The sequence below is a fragment of the Hyla sarda genome, chromosome 6 (assembly GCF_029499605.1).
Source record: "Hyla sarda isolate aHylSar1 chromosome 6, aHylSar1.hap1, whole genome shotgun sequence".
Taxonomy (NCBI): domain Eukaryota; kingdom Metazoa; phylum Chordata; class Amphibia; order Anura; family Hylidae; genus Hyla; species Hyla sarda.
This window is the reverse complement of record NC_079194.1, coordinates 153,816,790-153,830,401: the sequence shown is the minus strand read 5'-3', so window position 1 is coordinate 153,830,401 and position 13,612 is coordinate 153,816,790. Positions and strand designations below refer to the sequence as shown.

General features: G+C 41.5%; 1 protein-coding gene across 1 annotated transcript in view; it reads left to right on the top strand.

Moving 5' to 3' along the window:
• CDH16 (cadherin 16) overlaps positions 1 to 13,612 on the top strand; it is a 212,665-nt gene that overhangs the window by 81,718 nt on the left and 117,335 nt on the right. The window contains exons 8-11 of the mRNA XM_056525592.1: positions 654 to 779; positions 1,166 to 1,316; positions 4,739 to 4,969; positions 9,472 to 9,548. Coding sequence (XP_056381567.1) covers positions 654 to 779; positions 1,166 to 1,316; positions 4,739 to 4,969; positions 9,472 to 9,548 — 585 coding nt within the window. The remainder of the gene's footprint in view (positions 1 to 653; positions 780 to 1,165; positions 1,317 to 4,738; positions 4,970 to 9,471; positions 9,549 to 13,612) is intronic.

The following is a 13,612-nucleotide window of genomic DNA, read 5'->3' as shown; positions in this document are numbered from 1 at the left end:
CCTGCCCCTGTATCGTAAGTCTGCAGTCATATGGGCCCTGATAGGCACTGGACTATTAAATCTTCTGAATCATATTTTTAAAAAAAACAATGAAAAACATTAGCATGACTACAGAAACATCAGGAAATCCGAGAGCACAAAATAAATGACCAAGTAATCTGCTGTTAACAATATGCTTTTTACAAGGACCTTACTCAGATTGCATTCATACCACATTTGGTATGAGAAAACCACCTGCTGCCGTATCACGCCATAAGTCATTTAATCCATTGATCTGAGTCAAATAGTGACTCTCATTTGGTAGTTTTCGGACCATATCCGACTTTTAGCTCGGCTGAAAACCAAAGCATACAGCAGTTTTCAATCTGGGCCAAAAGCCAGATACAGTCGGAAAATGATCCGACTAGAGTCTCTAGGTGACTCCGTTCAGATCATTGGATTGAATGGGATATGGTACAGATCCGGCAGGGATGCGACAGGAGGTGGTTTTGAAATTCATTCACCAGATCTGGCCCCCTCCTGTACTGTCAGGAGGATTATGGTCCTTAATAGTCATTTCATTGTACACATTCATCTGCTGATCCAGTATCAGGTCTTTCTGGACTTTTCATGTTCATATTACTGTATATAGTAATATAATGTGACTCTTCTAGGTGCTATGGAATAGTACAGAGGTTCAGTACTGCCTTTCAGGGAAGTTTGCAGAGGATTTGTTCACAATCGATGAGTCTGGATACATTTATGTGACAGAGGAACTGGACAGAGAACGACAATCACAGGTGATCCCCAGTACATCATATATCTGTATTCACTCTGGATTATCCAACTGCATATTTGCTGGATCATCCTGGGGCTTATTATTATTATTAAGCAACATCTAGTTATCATGGGTATTTTTTTTTTTTTTTACATCACTTTGATAATGTGTTAGCACTGTTTTCACCAATTGCATGTAGTAAATAATAGACAACATATGGAATGTTATCTGACATATGGTGTGTTATGAAGGGCATATGCCACTATCACTATACCTTATCTATAGAGTTTCTGCTTGCAGAAATTACCCTCTAACTAGTCCTTGTTATATAGTAAAGGATTTCTTAGGATATAAGTTACGGTATTTCCTTCTAATTTGTTGCTCATATTTTGTTCATTTGCACCATAGTACCAGATCCAAATATCGGCTCTAAATGTAGACAATGTTCTGTACAGTGATCCCTTGGAGATGACTGTTACTGTGATAGATGAGAATGATAATGCACCTATATTCCCTCAAGAAACCTATCATGTTGAAATTACAGAGGAAACAGCACAAGGTGAGTACTGACAGGAACAATATTAAATCAGTTTCAGTAAGATCCCATATAAAATATAAAGCTTCACTTATTTGTCCACACAAGGCCAACACACTCTTTAGTAGATATCTTAGTTTTTGCCCATAACATTACTACAAAAGAGAATTTAGAGTGGAGAAGTCTGTTCCTATAATAAAAACTAAAATGAGTTGTCTTACTGGTGCTGGTTGACACCAAGACTGTCAGAGACTTACCTGCACTCGCTCCTGTATGGTCCCGATGAGGTGGCTCTAGCGTCTGATGTAGCCAGGCGTAGAGCCACTCATCACTTTAAGACAATGCCGGCTAGTCAATCAGGGGGATGAGAGCGCTGGGCCAATGAGCTGCAGTGCTGGGCTCACACCTCCGCAGAACATTTAAACAGGCCTTAGTATGTCTCAGATGCTTGTAGTTGTGGTCTTTACCCTTACTAGCATTGTTTGTATATCTGAATTCCTGGGCCCTGACTATTGCCGGTTTCTTAAAAATTGCATCATGGCTACCAATTTGGACCTTACCCTAACTTTCCTAGTTAGACCTCTGATTGTATTACTCACTAGTTCTGATTTTGTACTGTGCTGTCCTCCTGGTTCTGACCCTTTGGCTTTTTTCAGTTTTTACCTTTCTGTTTTCTGATTCTGTCCTAGGCCTGTACATGTTTTATTGACCTGGCCTGTCTGACCCTTCTTTTAGCATCTCATACACATGGTTAGTGTAGAGACATTCATCTCTTTGGGGGATGCCGTGTAGGGTGGATCATCCAACTAGGTAGGGACAGGGGCTGGGAACAGTGTGGTGCTGCACTGTTCCCTACATATCATCACAAAGACATTCTGTGGACAGTGAAGAGTCCTCTCCTTCCTGCACGTTATAGGATGTGAGAGAAACATGATCAACTAGCTGGTTCTTCCACTAGTTTAGACATAGAGCTAAATGCTGGGGACCAAATTAACTCAATGTTTCTTTTACAGTACTGTTATACGCACATATTTTCCTCATCTATACTGAATTATGTACCTCCAAGCAAATACTTATTAGGTACCTCTTAATAGAGGGAGTTACTACTATATGACATGTTTATCCTCCTACAGGGGTATTCGGTTGGCACACCACTGGTTTCTATGGAGTGCCCAAATCCCTTAGGTACCACTCAGAGGTTCCAGCTCGCTGGCATGTAAAGCAATATAGCTGAAATACACAGCTCCCTCACGTGTTTGTATGTCATACTAAGCATTGGATAGGAGTCCTTCTACTGTCTCAATACAGCAGTTAATAATGTTACTCACAAGAAAGTTGTCGGGTGGTTGAGTATTAAAATATTTGCAGTATGTATAATACTAACTGTCCTGTATTTCACTGGAAGATCTGCATGATCATTTGGTAACATGTCAGTTCCTGACCAGTAATTGCAGGAGAGTCCCTAGTCCAACCCTCCTCTCTTGGTGAAAGTGGTGGACCCAACCACATGTGTATTGATCAGCTCTGCTATTCATGAGGAGGCAAAGTATAGGGGACTTAGGTCTGAGTAGGAATATCTTACATATAGGCCCTCAAAAAAATAAAAAAATGGAAAGAGGCACTTCAAGTCTTCAGTGAACAAATAGTGGTTTGCTCATCCATCAGTGAGCGCAGCAATGTTTCAATCCCTCACTGGGATCTTTCTCAAACTATTAAGCCCACCCATTATTGACATCATCTAATGAGGTGTTGACATTGTACATGTATATACATGTGTAACTTCATGTGGTAATCATACATTAGAAAAAAAATTGTGAAATCCAAGAGATCATATAGTTACAGTGCATAGTTATCACAGGATTCAATAACCAATATTGTGGATACAATTGCATAATGTTCACAATAACCATTACTTAATCAATGCTTATATAATGGGCTGCCAATTATTAAATGTATATATTTAAAAATGTAATGTGGATCTTACGCAGTATGTGGCACATTGCTTGTGAACAAACATGATCAGTGGGACCAATATAGACTAATGTCAGGAACTTCACTACATCGGTGGTGACATGAACGTGGCAGGACCCAGATCTGTGTGCATGCACCCTGCAATAAAGATCCAGGGGGTGGTTTTACTTAGTCAATGTTTGGTGTCTCTTAGGTTCTGACCCAGGCTTACTGATATTTAGTGCAAGTTTCTGACAGAAGATAGAGATACCAGTACCTTCCTAATACTTTAATATTTAACTATCATAACCCTTCCCACCCTGAAATCAATATGTTCTGCAGTTTTAAGGCAGTCTGAATAAGTTTGGTGGCTACCTAGCCACCTGTACAGGTCATTATTGGCAAAAAATTAGTTCTCTACTCCCCTTCAATTAAAATTAATAATTTTATTAGGTATGCATAACATTATTGATTTTAAATGAATGAGAGTAGAGAACTCATTTTTTTGTGTATAATATATTCAGAGGAGTTTTTTTCCTGTGTTTTCATTTCATGATGATAGCTGTTTGGCCTATAATTGCTGCAGGAGTGTACTTGTGTGCTAATCACCAGTAAAGGTTGTTAGGATGTGTAGACCCCCTTTAACACAACCAGACCTTCCAATGGTTGCATTGGCTTAAGAACCAGTAATTTAGTGTAAGTGTAGAAATTAAACATAGAGTGGTTAGAAAGGTACCTATTAGAAGACAATGGAGTTTTTTCCATTACCTCTGCTCAACAAATATTAGAGTAACTCTTACCAAAAACTGTGTTTATGTTGGTTAAAGTTACTTATGTTTTCCTTTCTATCCGACTTTGTTGTTTAATGATTTACAGCCTGGAGTCTCTGCTCTATAGACCTTGTCATTTCCTCACAATAGTTAGAGAACCTGTCAGGATCTTGTAAAATTTTATAACCCTCCCAGTTCACTGCCCCCATCATGACAAACCCCCTGCCTTTATTTTTTATTATTGTTTAGTTTTCTACCTTGATATTGTTCTGTTTTTTCTGCTTAGTCTCAGTCAGATTCACAGACTGGGAAGGGGCGTTCCCCAGCAGGTGTGAGATCATCTGAAGCAATATAGGAGAGAACTTCCTCCCTCACTCTGCTACACACAGCCCAGAACAGTTCAGTACGTGAGATGAGCTATGATTTTCTAAGACTGGACACCCCCACCCCTTCAGCATTTCCTGATTTTGGACTACTGCCAGGCCAGCAGGAGTCCAAAGTCTGTGCAAAAGATGGGGAAACATGTGCTCTGGACAAGTAGGGAGACACCTAGTGGCAGCTTATTTAAACGCAAATAAAACATAGAAAACTTTTTTTTTAAACAAAGTACATAGACAAGATTTTTTTTATTTAACATAAGGAGTGCAATAGCAAAAATTAGTTTTAATGAGTGCCCCTTTAAGTAGACAGGATTTGCAATAATTCATAATAACATTTATTTTACAGGGACTTTGCTTATTGAACTTAAGGCTGAAGATGCTGATGACCCACAGTCCAGTAATGCACAGATCAGGTATAGGATTGTGAGACAAGAGCCCCAGCTGCCCAGGGATAACATATTTCACATTGGGGAAAGCACTGGACACCTAACATTGCTGGATGATACTCTAAAGGCTGAGACTGCAAAGAGATACATCCTTGAAGTATTAGCAGCTGATCTGGATGGAGCAGAGGGAGGTAAGTGACACACAATATTTATAACTTGCATTTAAGACTACACCTATTTGATTGTTGACCATTGTTTAGTGTCTACCGGCTCATATACAATGCAGTATACAGTGTGAATAATGAACATACGGTACCTGGCATATGGTTGCTTTCTCCATGGTGCTGTAGAGAATAGCAACAAAGAGAGAACTAAGCTACTTGGTCAATCTTTGCATGTAAAACTAAAGATTTCCCTTCCATTGGAACATACCATTTTTAGCACATGTAAATACATTTCCCATCTGTTATTTGTCAGATGTCCGGTACATGCTTTTCACTTTTCTATAAGGAACTGTGAGTTGTGGGACAGATGAGCAGTCTCACAGATTGTAAGTGACTCACAGCATCTTCAAAGAGGATAAAACTTAATAAACCCTTCACAATATTAAAGTATAATTACAAGTCGACTTCTAAGGATGAGGCATTGAGCAGAGCGGTGGTGTGCAAGCGTCTCCAGCCAATGTTATTGATGTATTATTGTGAGATTCCCCAATTAAACCTCGCTCCGTTAAGACTCACGTGTCTGTCTGCAATTACTAAATGGCAGCCCACAGCATCACGTCTACATTCCCTCTACCATCTGCTTCAGAAAAACACAAGATCTATTATTAACTGGGGAACCTATATGGTCCAGTACATGCATCTCCTCACAAAATACACTCTATTTCCAAGTCTGTTGGGAATTACACCCTGTTCAAAATTATTATGTAAGTGTCACAAAGGTTAAATATTTAGTTTTTCAGTTTAACTCATGGATGGCATTGTGTCTCAGGGCTCTTTTTTATCACTGAAAACAATCTCGGACACCTGTGATAATTATATTGCCAGGTGAGCCCAATTTAAGGAAAAACTACTAAAGGTGTGTGTTCCATATAATTAAGCAGAGCACAATTTTCAACCAATATGGGGAAGAAAAAAGATCTCTCTGCTGGTGAAAAGAATAAAATAGTTTAATGCCTTGGACGAGGTATGAAAACAAAAACTTAAACGTGATCATCGCACTATTAAGAGATTTGTGGCTGATTCAGAGCACAGACGGGTTCATGCAGATAAAGGCACATTGAGGAAGATTTCTGCCAGAACCCTGCATTGGATCAAGAGAGCAGCTGCTAAAATACCATAACATAGCAGTAAACATATTTTTGAAGCTACTGGTGCCTCTGGAGCCCCACGGACATCAAGGTGTAGAGTCCTCCAGAGTCTTGCAACTAACCACCACTAACCAATGCTCACAAGCATTTCTGCATTGGGCAGAAAAATACATGAAGAGTCATTTTCAAACAGTCCTGTTCACTGATGAGTGTTATGCAACCCTTCATGGTCTAGATGGATGGAGTAGTGGATGTTTGGATGGCCACCCTGTTCAAACAAGGCTGCAACATCAGCAAGGTAGTGGTGAAGTCATGTTTTGGGCCGGAATCATGGGAAGAGAGCTGGTCGGCCCCTTTAGGGTCCCCGAAGGTGTAAAGATGACCTCTGTAAAGTATGTGGAGTTTCTGACTGACCACTTTCTTCCCTGGTACAGAAAGAAGAATTATGCTTTCCATAATATAATCATCTTCATGCATGACAATGCACCATCTCATACTGCAAACAATACCTCTGCATCAATGGATGCTATGGGGATAAAAGGAGAGAAAGTCATGGTGTGGCCTCCATCCTCCCCTGAGCTCAATACTATTGAGAACCTTTGGAGCATCCTCAAGCAAAAGATCTATGAGGGTAAGAGGCAGTTTACACCCAAACAGCAGCTCTGGGAGGCTTTTCTGGCATCTTGCAAACAAATTGAAGCAGAAACTGTCCAAAAACTCACCAGTTCAATGCAGGGCCAGACTATGAGCATCATGGGCCTGGTGCTAAGAATTTTTCGGGGCCTTTTTATGAAATGTATCACTCCTATCCTTATAGTGATCCAGACACTGATGGTGGTATGGTGTAACTCCTATCCTTATATAATAGCTCCCCACATTAGGTGCAGTATATTTCCCCCACATTAGGTGCAGTATAGTGTCCCCCACATTAGGTGCAGTATAGTGTCCCCCACATTAGGTGCAGTATAGTGTCCCCCACATTAGGTGCAGTATAGTGTCCCCCACATTAGGTGCAGTATAGTGTCCCCCACATTAGGTGCAGTATAGTGTCCCCCACATTAGGTGTAGTATAGTGTCCCCCCACATTAGGTGCAGTATAGTTTCCCCACATTAGGTGCAGTATAGCTCCCCACATTAGGTGCAGTATAGCTCCCCACATTAAGTGCAGTATGTGATGTCAGTGACGTCCTGCATGCGCTACCTCCTGGCGGTCCCTGCGTTTTTTAATTTAACTTGGGGGCCGCCGCATAAAGGCAACCGCTGGGAAATCCTTGTGTCCTGAAAAGTTCTTTCGGGACACAGGGATGTCCAGAATGTGACGGGGGCCCCCTGCGGTGGTGAGGGCCAGAGCAAGGCCCCAACCAGAGGGAGGGTTGGTAGAGCCACCTCTGGCTCTGACTGCCGGCTGCCACGGCCCACAAAAGTACAGAGTTGCGAGAGTAGAGAGGATTTAAACTCTGTTCTCGTGATCTTGCATCATGGGCGGCTCCGCTCCTCTGCAGCCTTTTTGGCGGCCGGCTGGGCCTATTTTACTGTAGGGGCCTGGAGCTGCAGCTCCATCAGCCCCTACGTTAATCTGGCCCTGGTTCAATGGATACAAGACTTGTGAAGCTGCTATCAAATAAGGGGTCCCATGTTAAAATGTAATGTGACCTGTTAAAATGTTTAAAAAGTTAAAATATTGTTAAAAGTTTGATTGAAATAGCTTTGGATTTCAGTATATATGCTGCAAATACAATAAATGACAATTTTCATTTCTTTACAACCTATAAAGTGTTTTGAAACTTACTGGCACCTGACATTTTCATAAAAACGAAAATTTTAGGTTTCCACATAAAATGTGGTGGATTTCAGCTGAGGAAAACCAGACAGATCAGAGCATTTGTAAAAAAAAAAGCAAAATGTAGGGAAAGCGGAAAATGTAGGGAAACCTTAGTAAATAACGTGGAAAATAAATTGTAGGGAATTAAAACCCACAAAGAAACCTACACAACACTCTTAGTAAATAAGGGCCACTAATTTGGAACAATGCATTGTAAGTTTTTGACCCTCATTTACTTAAAGTCCAACCTTTTTCTTGGTTCTTGCGTGGGCGTGTTTTATGCAAAAATGGGCATTTTACTGACAAAAAACAAAAAATACTCTGAGTACTTCCAAAATCACTCCAGAAAAAGTGTGAGTTTGGCTCACACAATAACCGACAGCCAAGAGGACGAGTGAAATTCCAAAAATGGAGTGATTTGTAACAAGGGACTGTTTACCATTGTGGTGTGTTAAAGGCAGCGTATCACGCCCCCTCCCATAGGCTTGCATTGAGGGGGTGGAGCATGATGTCACACGGGGCGAAGCCTTGACATCACAACGCTCCGGCCCTGTGATCGACAGTAATCGTGTTCGCTCCGGGGACTGGATAGGGGAAAAGATGTCTATGTGTTGTACTGTTCAACACTTATGAATAAAATATTGAAAGCTTTTGTGATAGCTAATGTGATAGTCTAATTTGCCTAATTTATAAACTGGCATATGGTCGGGCTGTCAAAGGTTTTTGCAATAGTTACCCATTTTGTCTATAAGAATCCCAGAAATGTAAAACAGTGTCTGTCGGATGTATACAAAGGGGCACTCCCCAACATATATGTCCAATGAATACTGATGACAGATGTAAAATAAATCTCTATTGTAACAATCAGAAAAGGAAAAATGTGTGTGTGGAGCTTAAGTATCTAGTTCACAGAAATTGTATTGACTGTATACAACAGTAAAAACCCTTGATCTGTGAAGTATTAGGTCTGTACAGGAATAAAATTAGTTCAAGTTATTAAATTGCATGTGTGTATGTATATATTATAAAGTATTCAAACTTTACAGACAAAATAAAGCCCAAGGGTGACGTAGAGGCCCAACGAATTGTAATGTATTTAGTCTATGAAAGGAAGGGAAGTTATCAATGAGGTGTTGAGTCCAGATGTAACTTTTACATTGGCTCTTAAAGGGATACTCTGGCGCTAAGACATCTTATCCCCTATCCAAAGGATAGGGGATAAGATGCCTGATCGCAGGGGTCCCACCATGGACCCCCGTGATCTTGCACGCAGCATCCCGATACAATCAGTCCCCGGAGCATGTTCGCTCCGGGTCTTATTACTGGCGATCACGGGGCCGGAGCATTGTGTCATGGCCCCGCCCCATGTGATGTCATGCTCCGCACCATCAATGCAAGCCTATGGGAGGGGGCTTGGCAACTGGCAGATATCGTGGTAGATAGGGGATAAGATGTCTTAGCGCCGGAGTACTCCTTTAAAAGCTTCAAACATCACCTGCAACATTATGTACATTTCATGTAACTGTATTAAGCTAATTCTTTATGTATTTCATTCCTAGGGTTAAGCACCAGCTGTACAGTGATAATTGGCGTGGTGGATTTAAATAACAATCCTCCGGTCTTTGAGAAGAATCAGGTAAGGGAGAACATTTTCACAAGATCTCTGGAGCTAAAACTCCACTAGCGTACATTGACATGTACCATATCTGCTGCAGATTCGATTCTGTAGATTTGATGCTGTAGATTTGATGCTGCAGATTTCAAACAGATATCCAAAGAATAAAGGACCCAACCCAGAACAAAACGGAAGATATACACAAGGAAGTACAAGCAGCTTATAGCCAAAAACTCAATGCTGTGGAATCTAAAATAATGTGACCCAAAAGCAGACCTTGTCCTCTTGTACGTAAAGGAACTTTAGAAAACTATTACTTCTATAATGAGAATATTTCCTTTATTATTAGGAGCAGGCTGCTGTTTATGACACCGGATGGCATAACACATCTGTAACTAGCTGATTACCCGAATGCTGCTGCTCGTACGGCTAGGGCTACACTGAGACTTAGGTAGTGCTACTTCCTGATTTTAACTATTGAGCTGAACCAGAGCAATACACTGAGCTATTTGTATTCTTGTGGACTGCATCTGTTACTGCGGTCCATTAGATTGCACAGTGTATTCTAGCTTAAAGGGGTACTCCGCTGCTCAGCGTTTGGAAGAAACTGTTCCAAACACTGGAGCCAGTGCCGAGAGCTCGTGACATCATAGCCCCACCCCCTCATGACATCACGCCCCCCTCCCCTCAATGCAAGTCTATGAGAGGGGGCATGGCAGCCGCCACGCCCCCTCCCATAGACTTGCATTGAGGGGGCGAGACGTGATGTCATGATGTCACACGCTCCCGGCGCCGGCTCCAGCGTTAGGAACAGTTTGTTCCAAACACTGAGCAGCGGAGTACCCCTTTAAAGGAAGAGGTTACTGATAATAGATATGTATTAGGGAATTGCTCAACCTACACCCTGCATCACCATACATAAAAAATTAGAAATTATTGTTATGAGAGGTGAACATAATGTTAAAATTGCACACATAAACTTGAGATTTGAGTTTTTGGGAAAAAACAATCATGTACAAGAAGATGAAGTCATAGTTGTCTGTGATTCCTGAGATCAATATTCAGCTCATGAATGACACACTCTGCAGGTTTAATATGTGAACTCTTACACATCCGGTATACCAGGTGCTGGGTACTTGAATTCAGGAACAAGATGTAACAGGAACACATCAGACAGGAGAGGTAGCGCACAGCAGAGGACATATACCACTCAGATTGCTTTTATTGATTTCTGCCAGAGAGGATTTAATGTGTGAAAACCTCCTCTGCCTTATTTTGTGTCTGCACTTTGATAATATCTTCATAAATGCCCACCTTGTTACCCTGACACGCTGCAATTCACTCCCACCACCCAAGAACTCTTTCCAGTACATTATCTTTTCTGAGAGGCCACCGTATGTCGATTTCATCATATGTCTGGGCCATCGTAGGTCGGGGGGGGTCACTGTATTTCAGCTGAGTGATGCTCCACTGAGCCAATGTATCTAATCCTATTGGGCATGATACTGTTTGCTAAGCCACTCTATCTAAGTCTATCATGTTAGATACTGCCTACTACGCTGCTGTATCCAAGATAATTGTATGATACTGGCTGCAGGAAGGTATTTACAGCTCACGCTGCTTTAGGCATTAAAGGGGTACTCCGGCACGAAGACATCCTATCCCTTATCCAATCTAGCAATCTAGCATGCAGCACCCACCTGTTATCACTGCAGGAAGTGCTGGAGGCTCCAAGTCTTATGCCTCCCGACCACAAGGATGGAGTATCATGATGTCACAACTCCGCCCCCGTGTGACGTCACACCCCACCCCCTCAATGCAAGTTTATGGGAGGGGGCGTGACGGATAGGATAGGGGATAAGATGTCTTAGTGCAGGAGTACCCCTTTAAGCCTGAATATCCCCATTAAAGGCACATTCACACTTACTAATTATCATCATGATTCACTCATTTCTGTACAGCCATAATGATAGAAGGGCAGTGTTAACAAAGAAGATCCATGATTAAACTATAGTTTTTCATTGATCATCAATTGTGATGGCATAAAAGTGACAAATTATCACTGCCACACTGACTGAAAAACACCGCCATATATAACACCACCATACCATGACTTAATAACACCACTATACCATACCTTGCTAACACCCCCACACTGTAACTAAATAATAGAGAGAGAGAAAAGGTAGCTCTACAATATTTTAAAAATTTGACCATACGAGAACTGGTATAGGTTTGAGGAGGTGTACCTTGTACACCCTGAAAAATCTATACAGAAAGAAATATATACTGCTCTTTAGTAAATAATACTACCATGCTGTGACTGGATAACATCACCATAATGTGACTGAATAACATCCCCATACCATAATACCCCCATACTACTGTGACTTGATAACACTGCTATTCTTTGACTGGATAATACCACCATACAGTCTCTGAATAAAACCACCATACAGTGTCTGGATAACAAGAAGAAAGTCGACAAGTATACAGAGACTAAATAATGCTGCCATACTGTGACTGGATAACACTGCCATTCAGTTACTAGATTACCACTACCATGAATGGATAACATGTTGCAGAATTTAAAACATTATGGAAATGCTAAAATTACCACTAAACTAAAGGAGTTTTACCAGTCACTGGCAGAAGACACAATTACATCCAGAGTGTCCCAGATGAAGTCTCCTCTGACTGTAGTCCTTTTGTCTCTCCAATCTTTTCCATCTGACCCAGACAGCCATGATGACTTCTCCTGGCCACAACTCGTATCTGTAGTTTTCTATACAGACATCTTTGGCTCCATTCTTTCCCAACACACATGCTACCCTCTTTAATAGTGCCATCCTACTGTTACCTCTAATAAAGTATATTAGGTCAGGTAAAGTGTGATGTGCACACTGCCAGGTAGGTACATTATGAAGTGCCCAGTGCTTATGAGCTGTTGTTTTGCTGCCATTGCCACATAGTTAGTATGGTTGCCGATAACTTTCCTACCTTCCCCTAGATTAGCTCTGAAATCTTTGCAAGCATCCATGCTAAAGTTTTTTTTGGGATAATGAGCGTCAGTTTGTCTGTGCGCAGTGAAATTGTGGTGGTCTTGTGGTACCTGACTTGCCCCAATACTACTGGACCACTCAAATATGCAAGATCTCAGCCTGGTCAAGTACCATCACATATACCAAGTGGATAGAAATTGAGAAGCTATGGCATGTTCCTGTCTACCCAAACAGTTTATTATGGTTGGGGGCATATAATCCTCCTTGGCCCCATTGTGTTCACCAGAGACATTCCCTCTGACTTCCTTTTAGTTCTACCCTTACGTGCATAGTCAATTGACTTCCCAGGCTTCCGCTCCTTGGTTTAGAAATAGCCGGTTTCAGTTCACTGAAATTGTGAACTATACAGAAATTCCCTTTCCAAGAGCTGGTGTCGAAATGTTATTGTCCACATCAGGTGGAATTCTTCTACCTTTAAATTAAACTCTATGCACAGTCCCTATACCATATTATCACGGCTTCTCTCCTGACTGTTTGTAAATGCCTGTGCTGTTCTAACTCCAGTAGAGGCTTCACTTCGGCCCTATATTCTATTCTGCTCTCCCCTCTTTTAGAATGTTTGCCATTTCACTCTTATACACTCAGGTGAGAAGAATATCTGAATGCCCTTTATTGGATGCTGAATGAGGGCAGAGTTGGACCCGGGCAGCTAAGACCTCTCTGTGTATGATCTATAGAGATATAGAGAAAAGGCCTTATGTATTGGTACCATATCCCCAAATTGCTGCATAAATTCAATCCAGTAGTCTTCCATGTGTGCTGGAGATGTACCTCAGCTTGGGGGTCTCTCAGGTATCTGTGATTTTATTCAGCCATTCTGGAAAACTCAGTGACCTTATATGGCAAGTTTTGGAGCATGACACCCCTAAGGCCTGCTGATTTAACTTCTTTCCCTCTGCGAAAGCCACGTTTGAACTACTTTTGCATATCCTGATGGATGCCAGATGTCTTGTTACTAAACATTGGAGCTGCCCAGCTTCTCCTCGAATCGAACTCAGGGTCATTGCTATTGCTATAAGCCTT